The sequence below is a fragment of the Orcinus orca genome, chromosome 20 (genome assembly GCF_937001465.1).
Source record: "Orcinus orca chromosome 20, mOrcOrc1.1, whole genome shotgun sequence".
NCBI lineage: Eukaryota > Metazoa > Chordata > Mammalia > Artiodactyla > Delphinidae > Orcinus > Orcinus orca.
In genome coordinates, this window is record NC_064578.1 from 7234843 (window position 1) to 7250000 (window position 15158).

A 15158-nucleotide genomic window follows, 5' to 3' on the forward strand; every position below is an offset into this window, starting at 1 on the left:
TTTTCCTGGGAAGTATGGAGTCCACGAGTGCCTGCCGTGACTTCACGAGCTGTGGCTTTTGTGTCCTTGTCATCAGGCTCTACCTTGGTGGGTTTACAGTGTCCCTGGGGCCTGGAGATGCCCCCCTAATTGTCCAATGTCCATTTGCCAGGTTCCTGTCTACACTGTGGCCCTGAACCTGCCCTCCCATCAGTTTATCTGCCACTTGGAGCAGAAAACAATGACTTCATGCTGACAGTGGTCATTTCTGTCTGCAATCATGTGGGTGACAGACAGCACACCCAGGCAGCAGTTAAGGTGGCTGGCAGCCACTGTTTCTCTACTAAGACAACTTCTTGACTTGTCTAAACCTCAACAAAAGGGTGGCCGGGTTGAAGGGAGCCGAGGGTATGACCAGATGAGTGGTTGATTCATTCATTCCTTCAACGTGTATTTACAGAGCACCTGCTATGTGTCCGGTCCTGGGGATATAGCCGTGGACAAAAGAGATGTGGTCTCTACCTTTGTAGATCTTATGACTAGTGGCCAGTATAGGGGAAGGGCCTGGGGGACTTGGGGTGGGGGACCTGAGGGAGATGGGGGCAGAAGGATCCAGAGGTGAGTTAGGCCAAGTGCCTTCAGAGTCCAGAAGAAGGAGGACCCAGATCAGCCAACAGGTCTATAAGGCAGAGGCTGGATAAAATCTCAAGTGAATTTCAAGGGTCAGAAGCGTGCTGGAGTGGAAGGGCCTGAGAGCACGATGAGGAGGGCAGTGAGGGGAGAAGTAATGACCTGCCTGAGACTTGCTTTTGGTGGCCGTTGGCTGCTGGCACAAGTGGGTCCCCTGCCCTCCAGCCTCGGAAGAGCCCCCATGCCAGGCACCAAGCCGTCCAGCCCTGCTCTGCTTCACCACGTGCAGGCCAGGAACTTCAGGCTCCAGGTTCTGGAACAAGAACCGATGGGCTGAGACCCTCCTGCTCTGAGCATGTCTCTGGTCTCCCGTTAGGCCGCACGTGGAGGCACCCGTGTGGAGGATGCGGCATTTCAGGCCGCAGTGTGGGACAATGTCACCGCCACTCTGCAGGGCGGGCATGGCCCTGAGCAGCTCTTCCAGCTGGCCAGGTCTGTGTCATCCGTGCTGGACCAGCAGTGCCAAGGGCCGGGCTCCGGGCAGCCGCTGAGAGAGGACGCCAGCAAAAGGTGCTCCCGATGGACTCCTTTGTCCCTTTGCTGGGGCCCTGGGGTCTGTATGCAGCCATTCGGGGTGGGCAGTGGGGTCCACGGATCTGTGGAGAAGTCTTTGGTGCCTCCCGAGCTGTTGATGTCACCTCCCTCTCCTGGTCCTTTCAGTGAGTGACACAGGGTAAAGGAAGCCTGCTTTCTCTGCTCAGCCTCGCGGAGTCACAGGCTTCTAGGGCGGGAGGGAATGTAGAGGGTACCACTCCAGTCTCTTCCTACTAAAGAGGATGAAACCGAGGCCCAGAGGAGAAAAGTGACCCCATCTTGGTCATACGGTTAATGGTTTGATGTTGTCCCAGCTCTGTCATTTACCATCTCTATTGACACAGGCCTGAATCTCTCTAAGCCTCAGTTTCCCCACCTGGAAAACAGGGACAATAATAGTATTTTCCTCATAAGGTTGTGGTGAATGTTAAGAATTACATTCACTGTAGCTGTGGGTCAAATCATATGAAATTGCCAACATTCAACCAGTTTCAATCCACAAAAATGGCCATTCCATGTGCTACAACCTAGCATTAGAAACAACTCTGGCAAAAGGTATGATTACTTCCACTCCGAGTGTGTGCTCCCAGGCATGCTACCTGCGTGCACCACACACAGCATCACACCTGCTGGGCATGGAGGACAGAAGACAGGCTCCTCTGGTTCCTGAAGGGTTTGCCTGAAAGTCCTCAGCACGGTGCCGAGGATGTGAGCAGCTTTCCCGGGTCCACATTTCCAGGAGGTGGTGAAGACAGGAGCAAACCCAGGTTCGCTCTTCCCCTGCCCACCTCCAGCCCTCTCACCGCAGCCCCTTCCTTCACCTAGTTCCCTCACTCCCACCCCCCGCACACCCCACCTGGCTCTCATTCACCCCGAGCATAACTTACAGCAAACTTCCCTTTGGATGCCCTGGGGTCCTAAGCACACAGACTGCACAGCCTGACGCAAGGTCTTCTCATGAAACACCAGAGTCCTGTCGGGAGACAGACGTCAAGCTCTAACTGGGCAATGGAGAAGATTTTAAGAAGGGCTCTGTTAAGAAAACCGGGGGCAAGGTTTCAGAAACAAACGACAGAGAACACAGGACCCCAGGGGCTCACCCTGAAGTGACCAGCATCCTCAAGGGGCAGCTACGCGTGGAGGGGGCTCCCCGGTAGGAGCGGTGGCTTTGAAGGATGAGGCAGGCAACCCCGGCAGGGAGGGCGCCGGGAGCAAAGCTTCCAGCTCTCTCTCCTCCTGCCCTCTCGTCTCCCGCTGAGTGAATCCACGAGCCAGAGGCTCAGCAGCCAGTGACATCTCCATGAAAGCAGCCTCCAGGATGGCGACCAAGGATGGGGAAGAGCTGCAGAGGCAAACATGAGATTATCCATTACCTGACTTTCCTTCCAGAACGTTCTGACAGGCGTCCTCTCATAGACAGGGCTATTCTTTCCTCCATCCAAGCCACGCCCTGAATGGAAGCCTGGCTGCACCCTGAGCTGTTGGCAGACATGCTCAAACTCTGCAGCTGCTGTGAACGACTGTTAGACGGTTAGAAGAGTGAGTTGTGAGTAGCAAGCAGGACGGGAGGGTAAGAGGGATTACTCACCTCTATCTGTGTTCTTCCAGATTGTTGCATGAGCCATGTCTGGCCATGTACATTTAAATTAAAACGACTTTTAATGAAATAAAGTTAAAAATTCAGTTCTCTGGTTGCACTAGCCACATTTCAAGGGCTTAATATGTAGTCACATTTGGCAAGTGGCTATGTTACTGACAAAACAGGGACAGAACATCTCTACAAACGCAGAAAGTTCGATGGGGTGGTGTTAAAATTATATTCTTAGGTTTTTCTCTGCCTCAGCCAAAGCCAGCCCCTCTCATTAGGGCTTTGCGCCTTAGAAAGCATGCTCCCCGGAAGCCGCAGGAGGTCTGGCTTAAGGCTGCAGTTGGGGGATGGCTGGAGGGATCCTTGTCCCCATTGCCCCAAAGGCACACAGGGACCCAAGTCTGCAACAAGACCTCCCATCCATACTGGGCCAACAAAGTAATCCAATTTCTGAATTTCATGCCATTTTAGTCACAGTGAGACCCTGAGACACCATTTGTTTTTAAATAATGCCAGATTTTACAGATTTTCTTTTTTTTTTGGCCGTGCCATGTGGCACATGGGATCTTAGTTCCCTGACCAGGGATCGAACTCAGGCCCTTGGCAGTGAGAGTGCAGAGTCCTAACCACTGGACTGCCAGGGAATTCCCCAGATACTACATACTTGATTTCAAGATTTGCAGAAAGCTTGAGACATCCTGTATTAGTTTCCTCCTGCTGCTATAACAAATAACCATTAACTTTATGACTTAAAACAACACATATTTATTATCTTACATTTCTGGAGGTCAGAAGTTTGAAATGAGTCTCACTGGGCTAAAACCAAAGCGGTGGCAGGGCTGTGAACTGTCTGGAAGCTCTAGAGGAGAATCCACCCATTGGCTTTTCCAGCTTCTAGAAGCTGCTCACATTTCCTGCTCCATTTTCAACACCAGCATCTTCAAATCCTGACCCTCTCCCTCTGTCCCTCTCTCCCCATCTCCATCTCCCTCTCCCTCTCCACCACCTCTGCCTCCATCATCACATCTTCTCTGACTCTGACCCTCCTACCTCCCTCTAGTAAAGACCCCTGTGATTACATTGGTCCCAACTGGTTAATACAGGATACTCTCCCCATTTCAGAATCCTTAACTTAATCAAATCTCCAAAGCGATTCTGCCGAAGTGCCTTTGGCCATGTGAGTAACATATCCATAGATTTCAGGGATTAGGATGTAGCTATCTTTGGGAGGCTATGATTCTGCCCACCACACATCCTAGGAGACAAGAAGAAGTCTACCGGCTTTGGAAAACCCCACATGAGCCTGGTCACTTTCTCAGACCCCAAATCTTTCTGAAACAGCCTCATCAAGCCACTGGAATTACATTTCCTCTCCCCACCTTCCTATGTCTATGCCAAGGTCAGAGAGCGCATCCTGTGTCTGCGGGGTCACTGCCTGCGGTCAGCACCACCTTGGGGGACATGCAGAAGGTGCAGGAGCTGGCCAAGGCACTGAAAGAGGTGACCCGCCGCAGTGAGGAGCTCACGCCCTTGGCCCAGGTGAGTAGTTCCCACCCGCTGAGCCAGGCAATAGGACATGCACCTCTGCAGTGGGTGGCTGACAACAAACCCCAACCCAGATCGCAGGTCCCTCAGTCACAGGGCCTCCAAGACTTCTGCCTTCTTGTTCCCAAGGGTCCCACATGGGCGATGCCAAGGGAGGGAAGGTGCCCCTCTCACAGCCCTGGGTCTCCCTCTGCTTGTGATGGCCTGTGTGCTCACACACCTCACTCCCCCACCAGCCGGTGCGCACCTGAATCTAACTAATCATTGGGTGGTCAAGGGTGTGTCCAGATGCTGCTGCTGACCTGACCATGTCCCCCACTTGAGTGCACTGTGATGTCCAGCTGCCAGCTCTTGCCTTTCTTTGCCTGGGGGCCTTCTCTGACCTCTCCTCCAGAGTCCATTCTGCCTCCCCACATGGCAGGTTGGACATGTCAGGGGGTCAATGCAGTTCTCAGTGACTAATGGGCTGGGGTACAGATACCCCGGCTCCCCTGCTCCTCTTGGTGGAGACCTCCCAAGTAGGACTGAGCCCCAGGTAAGTGGCTTGATCACACCCCCTGGACTGGCTTCCTACCCTTCCCTGTCTCACTTCCCCATTCTGCTTCCAGCGTTTCCTGGGATTATCTCCAAATAAATGACTGGTTGTCAAATTCTTGCCTTAGGGCCTGCTTCTTGGAGAACTCAAATTGAATCACCACGTTCCCACCCAACGCTGTGGCAGCCAAATGTCAATAAAGAAGCCGTAAGCGGTAAAGGGGAGAGCTGTCTTGGCTCTGCCCCACCCACTCTGTCAGGAGGTTGTCCCCCTCACATTCCTGGTCCTGGAGCCTGCTATGCTGACCTTTATTTCTGGGACCCTGATCACCCTAATATCATACTTCCCACTTTACACATCCATTTGCTCATGCATCCCTTCTATGCATCTATACACGTACATATACATCTGTCTCTCCACCCTTCCACTCATTTATCCATGCATTAATTTTTTCATTCATTCATCAAGTGCTCCCCCGATGCCTAGTATGTGCCAGGTACTATGCAACTCATTGAAAATTCATCAGCAAATCACATAGACATGGCCTCTGCCTTCATGGCACTTTTAGACAACTGGGCCCGCCAGTTACTAAACCATTTCACAAATACATATATAATTACAAAATCGGAGTAAGTGCTATGTCCATCCAGCCAGCCAGCCAGCCATCCAGCCAGCCATCCAGCCAGCCGGCTATCTCAAGTCAGTGAATGTTTACTGAATGCCTACTATGTGCTGGGCATTGTGCAAGGCACTCTGGGAAAGATCCAGAGATGCATGAGGCTAGTGTCCTGAAGGAACTTAGAACGTGATAGGGAAGGAACACCTGGCCTCAAGTCAGTGACACAGGCAGCTTGTGTGACGGGCCCAGCCCAGATTTTCCCTGGCTTGAGCCCCCACCTTGCTCCCCTCCACTGCAGCGCTGGTCCCTGGAATGGCCCAGGGGCTGGTCTAACCCAGGCAGGGGCGCATGCTGTTCTTCCTCCTCCTTGGGGTGAGCCCAGCAGGAGGCCAGCCGGGCTCTGCAGCATGCCAGTGAGGCCCTGTTGGCAGTGAGTGCCGAGGCCCATCCTGAGGACCAGAGGCACCAGGAGGCCACTGGGGACCTGGTTCCAGGCTGTGTGCAGCATGTTGGAAGCTTCCCTGAGGGACAGACCAGAAGAGCCTGCAGGGGCCAGTGGCAGCCAGGTAGGTGTCCCAGCCCAGACACAGACGTCACGCTTACCACGTGCCCAGCTCATACCAGCACTTCTAGGTAGATCTTTCTCCACATCTTGCAGATGAGGAAACTGAGGCACTGAGGTTAAAGTCCTTTCTAGGAGCTGAAAGAAAGGCTCCAGAGACTACAGCTTCTGGGAGGCAGTGTACAACAGGCCAAGCGTAGCCTTCAAAAGGGGCAGCCTGAGTTTGAACCCTGACCTTGTCACACAAGCCTTGTGACTTGGGCCAGTGACACAACTTCCTGCAGCCTCATCTCCTCATCTGTAGTAGGTGGACAAGCTCTGCCTCATCCTGGAGAGGCCACCCGTTGGAGAGATCGTAGGTTCACCTTTGCAAGTTTGAATCCAACTCCTGGTTCACTTAGCCAAGGATACAGAACATCTTTAGAAGAGAGGCAGCCCCCAGAGTAAGAAGAGCTGCAGCACAGCCTCATGCGGCCGCAGCCCCCAGGACGTCATCATGACGGAGCCACAGAACCCATTACCTGCTGCTCCACAGCCCTTTACCATGCGGAGCCATCACTGCATTCAAGAACTCACACACACATTCTCGCACGTGGTCACACAAACACACTCAAACACATATCCACACACTCACACACACCCACGAACACTAACACTCATACACACCTTCAATCACACACACACATTCACACACACTTCTAGGCACTCATTTATGCTCACATACATCGGGAAGCACACACTCCGGCACACACTCACACACATGCACATTTACACTCCTATCTTCACACAGGGCCACACAGTCACACAAACACACAGACTCTCATATATGGTTGCAGTCACACACAAAACCACATACGCACATTCATTCATGCTCAGATACTTATACTCCCACACCCTCAAACCACATTCACTCAGACACACATTCACACACTTACACTCACACACACACATTCACACCCAGTCCCCCTCAACACACACATAACACTCACATTCACGCACGTACGGTCGCACACCCATCAGACATAACGCATGCACACACGCGCAGCCTGCACACTGATAGGAACTCTGCACAGACGTCCAGCCCTCCTGCTCCCCACGCCTGCCTTCGCTTCAGCGACGCCACATCTTCACCCAAGGGCTTGGGTTGCATGGCGACTGGAGTCTGAGCCCGGGTGACCCCGTGCAATGGCTCTGCCTGTGACTTTCCATTTCCCCACGAATAAGACCTGGGCTGTGGGCAGATGTCAGGGTCCAATGGAGCAGCACGGACAGGCGCACAGTGAGCCCTGCCGTGATCCCGGCACTTCCCCCTATCAGTGCGTGGCCACCGCAAGTCATCACTCTCTCTGTGCCTCTGTCTCCCCCTCTGCCAAGCAGGGGAGGTAAAGCACCTGCTGGCAGAGCCTGGAATCTTCTAAGTGCTCACTCTTGGCTCCCTACAGCGCCTGGTGCCCAGGAAGGGGCCTTCCATCATGGTCTCCGCCTTGCTCCTCTGCCGGTCCCTGCCAAAGGGCTCACTAGCCTGGTGGCAGTAACCAGAGGTGGTATACGGACACCGGTCCACAGCAGTGTCCCCTGCTTCCTTTTCCAGACAGCCATAGTGCCCCAGCTGCTAGGAGCTGTGGGGCACATGCAGGCCGCCGTCCTGCCGGGTGGGGACTGCCCGGCGGCCTTCCAGCCACGCTGGCCGCCCCCTCCATCTCCGTGTACACAAACAGGTAACCAGCTACACTGTGGCATCCCCTGACCTGGCTCATGCCACACCCACATCCCAAGACCCTGTGACAGGCAGAGCCCAGGAGACCTGCCTGGCAGTGGGGGAGGTGATGGGACCTAGAGTGGAAAGGGCTTTTCACCAAGAGAAGGTCCCCGTGTTGGGTGTTTGTGCAGCACAGGAAGGGACGTGGTGAGCACCACGCCAGTGTCAGAGCCACACATGTGTCCCAAGAGACGAGTCATGTTAGGCTGTGCGGGTGAGGGGGCAGAATGAAGGGGACTAGCCCACTTTTAACCTCACCCAGAGTGTGTCTGGCAAGCCTGCTGCTCCGTGGACCTGTGGGGATTCCGGACGCACTTGCCTTGGGAGTTTCTCCGTGGAGCTCCTGCCTACCACTCACTGAGCCCTCCTCCAGTACCTGGGGATGCCCTCCCCCTTCCATCCCTCCTCCTGACAGTCGTGGGCTGGACGACGCTGCAGGCACCGCTGAGACCCCCGGCTCCGAGCACCCTCCCTTGGCTCCTCCTGCCAGGGGTGCTCTCCTGGATCCCAGGGGCAGTTTCCCAGAGCAGCATCCGGATCAGCACTAGGGTCTGAAACCAGATCCCCAGCCTACTCGGATGGGATGAGGTCAAAGGCCATTAAAGATGGCTTTATGGGAGCCCATGACATCAGAGGTCAAGTAGGTAGGGGAGATAAGTCTGGGGAAATGTCTACAGCCAAGCTCATTTATTCATTCAACAAAATACGTATTGACCACCATCATGAGGCAGGCGCTGCTCTAGGCACTGGGGTGCCACAGTAGGCAAACCTGGCCACAGCCCTGTCCTCAGGGAGCCGCCAGCCCAGAGTGGAGACATTGGCTGCCTTCTATGCTGCTCCTACTGATGAAAATACGCAGAACCATCTACAGGGATCACAAAAGAGCCGCCCACTCTGGTGCTAAAGCCGGGATCCCTGTAGAGCAAGAGGTGGGCAGATCTTCCTCTGACTCTGACCTTCTCCCCTCTCTCCTGGCACCTCTGTTCTCACCTTGTGGAAAGAATACAGCCCCGGAGTTAGCGAGGCTCCCCTGTGCACGTTGCTGCTGCCAGCTCTGCGACCTTCACCCTGCCTGCTGCCCCCTCCCTTGGCTCCATGGAGGATGGTAGGGTGCCTGTGGACATAAGGGTAACAACGGAAGGAATCTCCCTGGGAACAGCCCTTTAGAGTTTGCAAAGCACCTGCACATATATTTGCTCATTTATGTTGATAACAACCCTGTCAATTATGGAATTATTATGCCCATTTTACAGGTGAGGTTCAGTGACTTGCCTGAGGCCACAAGCAAAGTGGCAGGCCTCTGACTCCCCAGTCCATCCTCTTTCTACTGTGCTGTGGAATTTCTCCAGCAGCCCTGGTTTAGTTAGTCATTGGAAATTAAGCTCTTCAGACTTTGTTCCATAGCTAGGAAACAGTAAACTCAGGGCTCTTTCCATTCCCAAATTAGGGCACATCTGACTCTCTGCTCCTTGAGCCTCAGAGAAAGCAGACAAACTTCTTTCTCTTAGAGACTTGCTGGCTTTGCAGGAAGAAAGGCTCAGACTGTTTATAGCCCAGTAACTGCTCAGCTGTAACAAGTCCGATTGGGTCTCTAGGCCCAGCTTTCTGAAGCCACAATCCTGAAGGGAAGACACATACCAGGACAGACAGCAGCAGCTAAAGGTGGGGGGCCCTCCCAGTCACCCCACAGGGCAAGAGCCACTTGTCCATCCCATCTTAGGAAACCTCATCCTTCACACAGGGAACTAGTCACCTTCCGGCCTTCGGGGCCCTTGGCTGACACTCTTTGTTCCTGGTTTCAGATGAAGAGTTTCCCAAAGAACCCATTCCCAGCACGAAGTCACTTCGATGTCAGTGGAACTGTTGGTGGCCTCCCTCTGACCAGCCCTAGTGGACAGCTCATCCCTGTGAAGAATCTGTCGGAGGATATCAAGGTAGACTTGGGGTGCTCTCAGAAGTCAGGAGGTGCTTCTGTCTTCTTTTTCAACTTGGTTGGGACCAAAAGTTGGTCGGTTATGGGAAAAAAAAAAAAGAAAAAGATTAAAGAAGAGAATCATTAAAAATGATCTTTATCCTCCCTTAAGCATTGTATTTTAATGTAAAACTATAAATGTACGTCATCATCAATCTTAAGGTGTACAACTGAAAGTTTCTTTAAATCTGTTGATTGGAATTTTAATCATCTTCACTACATAAATCATCCCCTGAACATGGTTAGATGTTCTTTAAAGTGAATAAAAAATGTAGGCACACTGGTACGAGTTCAGATTCTTTTGAGATTTTAATGACTTTTTTTCTAATCTTCTACAGTTTTCTCATCAGTGACTAATTCAATAACAATTTTTCCCCACTCATCTTTATTGAGTCTTCTCAAAGCCTTCAACTTAAGTTTTTATGCAAATAGTTCTTTTACACTCCTACTTTGTTAACTTATCACTCTATGAGAGCTATCATCGAAACAGACCCTTACAATCACAAGTACGATGGACGTTAGCAGGTGTGGGATCAGACACAGCTGTCTATTGTTGAGCATACAGCCTGACAGGTAGGAGGGGCTGCCAGGATTACTAGAGAGATGTTGTAGGTTGGGTTCCCTGGAAGCCGGCACTGAGAAGGTGTTTGTGGTGCAAGATGCTTGCTAGAGATCAATGCTTGTGGCGAGTGAAGAAAGAAAACAGGATTGGACAGAAGTCAGACTACAATCCGGACTCCACAGAGGCTCAGTCAACCCAGAGGGGGCTCTGCAGCAAGTAGCAGCCACCAGGGCTCTAGCAATCGTGTTTGCTATCTTCTGTATGTTATGATGTTTTGATACCTTAGAAACCTTGCTGGTGGGGAGAGACTGCCCCTCCCGGGGCCAGCCAGTTCTCAGAGAGAGCAAGGGTTCTGCCAGGGCACACCTTTCATGTGAACGCCAACCAGTCCTGAGTCTATACCCCAACCACCCCCTTTATCTCACTCACACACCAGGCCAATATTCAAGCTCTGCCCCAAATCATCCCAGGGCCAGGTACCAACTAGAGACCAGCCCTATAGCCAAAGTCTGCTGGAATTATTCAGACTGGCCAATCCTAAGCTGTTTTCTATGCCCTGTCTTGCCTTTCCTGTGGAAACCCCAATAAAGCTGTGGACTACGCTTTCCCCCTTGCCTGCTCCTGCATCCTGACCAAGTGCTTCCCTGTGGCCCTGTGTGGCATGGCAGGTCCTCCGCTCCTAGGGAATATAAGTACTAAATTCTTCAGGGCAGACCCTGAAGGAGCTGAGAGCTGGAGCCTGTCTGCTGACCATACTCCCTGTGACTGGGTAGGAGGTCCTTCCTAGAAGGGAGAGCTGGGTGGCATATTCCTGTGTCTACCGTAGAGGGCCACCAGGAGCAAATAAAAAGTGCATGGTGGGCATTAATCAGTCTGTTTTTAAAAGGGGATGGAGGGCATCAGTTAATCTGGAGAGCTGATTAAATGGAGAGTGGTTGTGAGAAATTCTAATGTAACAGTAAAAGCAGAGGAGTAGCAGCAACTAATTGGTGAGCGCTACTGTGTATCTGGCACCTGACTCAGTATTTTGTATATGATGACATTCTGAATAGTCTCCGTGAGTCTATGTATTCTACTGATGACAAGAAGCTGAGGCTCAGGAATTCCCTGGCGGTCCAGTGGTTAGGACTCCGTGTTTTCACTGCTGAGGGCTTGGGTCCGATCCCTGGTCGGGAACTAAGATCCCATAAGTCGTGCAGTGAGGCCAAAAAAAAAAAAAAAAAAAAAAGAAAAAAGAAAAAGAAAAGGAACTGATGCTCAAAGTGGTCTGTTAATTGGTCAGAGGTCCCAGAGTTAATACAGGGCAGAGTCAAGATCAAACAGAGGTCTCTGTGCCTCTGCGGCCTGTGCTCCTAACTTAATCTTACTTGTTCCACTCTTTTTTTTTTTTTTTTTTTTTTTTTTGCGGTATGCGGGCCTCTCACTGTTGTGGCCTCTCCCGTTGCGGAGCAACAGGCTCCGGACGCGCAGGCTCAGCGGCCATGGCTCACGGGCACAGCCGCTCCGCAGCATGTGGGATCTTCCCGGACTGGGGCATGAACCCGTGTCCCCTGCATCGGCAGGCGGACTCTCAACCACTGCGCCACCAGGGAAGCCCTGTTCCACTCTTTGATCGACACCACCACTAGTTCATATGCCACCCTTGTGCACTTTCTGTGCAGATGCAGCCCCAAGCTGGGGTGAACAGCTCGATGAGTACTGGCTGAATAAACGTCCCCAAGCTATCCACAGCTTCATCCCTGAGCCGTGAATACGTCACGTGACGTAGCAAAAGGGGACTTTGCAGATGTGATTCAAGTTAAAGATCCTGAAATACAGAGATGATCCTGGGTTATCTGGGTGAGCCCAGTGTCATCAAGAGGTCCTTTTAAGAGGCAGGCGGAGGGGGAGTTGACTCCAGAAAAGTAAAAGGTGATTTGATGACAGAAGCAAGAGGTTGGGTGATGCAAGGAGGGGCCATAAGCCAAAGGACTGCAGGCACCTCCAGAAGCTGGAATAGGCAAAGAAGGGGATTCTCCCCTGGAGCCTCCAGAAGGAACTAGCCCTGCCAACTGCAGCCCTGTGAGACTGGTTTTGGGCTTCTGGCATCCAGAACTGTAAGAGAATAAATTTGTGTTGTTTCAAGCCACCAGGTTTGTGGTCATTTGTCACGGCAGCCCCCGGAAACTAGTGGAAAGAACAGAGCTTACGGTGGATTTCGGGTCCCCAGGGGCTCACCCTGCCCAGCAGCCCTGACGCTCACTGGCATTCCTGTCCTGGCACACCCTTGATTTGACTGTTTCTGATGACAGATCCTGCTGCCTCAGCTTTCAGAAGGACACAGCGAGCCAACTGTGTTGAACCTGACCAGACCTGAAGCTCTGTGGGTGAACCTGACTTCAGGGGGTGTGGCTTTGGGGATCCAGCTGCACTGGAGACCTGACATCCCACTCATGCTCAGCCTGGGCTACGGCTACCACCCCAGCGTGCCCAGTGACGACGCCCAAGCTCACCTCCTGCCAACGGCTGTTCCAGGTAGTCCCACCACTGGGCCAGTTTCTTGAGCTGTTTCCTGGGGGATGTGACCAGCTTAAAACTTGAGAATCAGGGCCATAGGGAAAAAGAAAAACAGAAAAACACTTGCTACATTCAGTGCTTATTTCTGTTGGTGGTATTATTACTATTACTAGGTGATATTAGGTGAACACTTGCCCTGAAGAAGCTGACAAGCACTCACAGAACTGAACTCATTACAATCCTCATAATAGCCCTTAGGGATGAAGAAGAATAAAATTTCTACTTTTCAGATAAAAACAGAGAGGTTAAGTAACTGGCCCAAAGTCACACAGCCAAGAAGGGACAGAGTCAGAATTTGAGACCTGGTCAGTCTGACTTGGCAGCTGTGCTCAGCACCCTGACTTGGGAGTGCCTCTTCTTCCATGCTCCTGGTCTCAGGAGGAGAGGGTACTCCTAGGACATCGGGGCGGTCATCAGGATCAGATTCCCTGCCAAGGCATCTTGGTGCCCCTCTCCCATCATGTTAGTCCAGTTTCCATGAGGCTTCAGACTGATCCGGACCCCCGCTTCCTGAAGATGGGCTGTCCACATGGATCCTGAGCCCAGAGGACCTGCATTTTGGAGAAGGCATCTACTATCTGACTGTGATCCCCCAGTCTGACCTGGAGCCAGCCCCCGGCAGGGACTTCACAGTTGGCATCACCACCTTCCTGTCCCATTGTGTGTTCTGGGATGAGGTCCAGGGGACTTGGGACAACTCCAGGTGCCAGGTAAGGAAAGGGAAGCAAATAAGAAGGTGGTAGAGCTGAGACTCAAACCCAGGTCTGTCCCCAGAGCAAAAGCTCTAAGCGACGTGACGCACTGCTTCTCCAGAGCTCACAGAGCCCTTGGAGGCATGGGGCCCTATTAATTGCCATCAGATCCCTGTCTCAGGGCAGCTCAGCTCTGCCTCCAAGGACCCAAGCCCATGACACTGTCCTGGTGACAGACATTGGCTTTGAGGCCATCAAAAGCCATCCCTGAGGTATCAGTGTCTCCCTTCCTTCTTCCATGCCTTTGCATATGCTGCTGTCTCCCCCAGGACACCCTTCTTCCCTATCCCGCCTGGAAAACTCCGATTCACCCTTCGATCGCCCAATCCAATGCCACCTTCTTTGGGTGGCAGATGTTTTCAGTCTCCCTCTGTTGGACTTCCATACCCTCCCCAAGAACAGCAACCTCCACATCTAGTTGAAATTTGTCACACACCTGTCTCCATCCCCTACACCATATACCTTCTTTCATTCATTCTACAAATATTCACCAGGTGCAAGGCCAACTGATAGGGATACAATGATGAGAAAAACCAGTGAGCTTTCAGTCTAGCAGAGGACACAGACAAGAAGCAAATGGCACATATGTCCAATGACAACAGTCATAAGTAGTGTAAGAAGACAGGTCCCAGCAGAGCCACAGAAGGGGACTTAAAGCCAAGCTCCTTCCGGGTTTGTTTCTGCTGCATCTTTGGCTTCCTTGTCAACTCCTGCTTCCAGCTGCCACACATAGGGAGCCCCCCTCAAAGTGCCAAAAAGAGACGAAGGCACGTTGAGATGTCCAAGAGACAGTGGGTCCCCCACACCTGAAGCACAGGTCTTTGTACCTCGTGAACGAGACCCTGGGTGTGTTGCAACCTTTTAGAGTCCTCGCTACCAAAAGCTTGTCTGATCCCCACGTTGCTGGCAGAATACCCGCTGCAGCCTGCCTTCCAAGGCCGGGGCTCAGAACAGGATGATGCAGGGGCTGGCGGCACTGGCTCTGCCATCAGACAGACTTGGGTCCAATCCCACGTCATCCGTACTTGCAAGGTGACCTTGGACAAGGCACCCCACCTCTCTGAACTTTCCCATCTGCAAATGGGGACAAAGGATGGCTGCCACTTACCACAGGGTGGGACCTGGACGAGGTTAGGGGTATAGAGTACTTAATGTGGTGCCTGGCACATAGGAGGTGCTCCACAGATTAAAGTGATTGCTATGTTAGACACTCTGAGCACAGAGAAGACAAAACTATATAAAATGGAAATCAAGGAAAACAATGGACATAGGCTTCAGCATGCGGTTGGGTTGAGGGGGAGCATGGGGACGGATTGGGGGAGGACCACTTAGCTAAACGTAACTTATTGGAAAGTTCCTAGCTTTTGAGTGGAGTCATGGGTTCCCAGGTGCTTATTATGTTATTAAGAATATACAGCTACTAATGCACACATACACGAATGTGGGGTGTACAAAAGAATGTGGGGGCTTCCCTGGTGGCTCAGTGGTTGAGAGTCCGCCTGCCG

At 52.3% G+C, this 15158-nt stretch overlaps 1 protein-coding gene across 1 annotated transcript in view; it reads left to right on the plus strand.

The window, feature by feature from the left end:
- The window catches only part of PKD1L2 (polycystin 1 like 2), an 83554-nt gene that overhangs the window by 38340 nt on the left and 30056 nt on the right, over positions 1-15158 (plus strand). The window contains 11 exon segments of the mRNA XM_049703631.1: positions 152-297; positions 986-1179; positions 4198-4330; positions 5873-5977; positions 5979-6060; positions 7648-7706; positions 7709-7770; positions 8813-8939; positions 9614-9745; positions 12637-12859; positions 13418-13613. Of these exon segments, the coding sequence (XP_049559588.1) occupies positions 152-297; positions 986-1179; positions 4198-4330; positions 5873-5977; positions 5979-6060; positions 7648-7706; positions 7709-7770; positions 8813-8939; positions 9614-9745; positions 12637-12859; positions 13418-13613 (1459 nt within the window).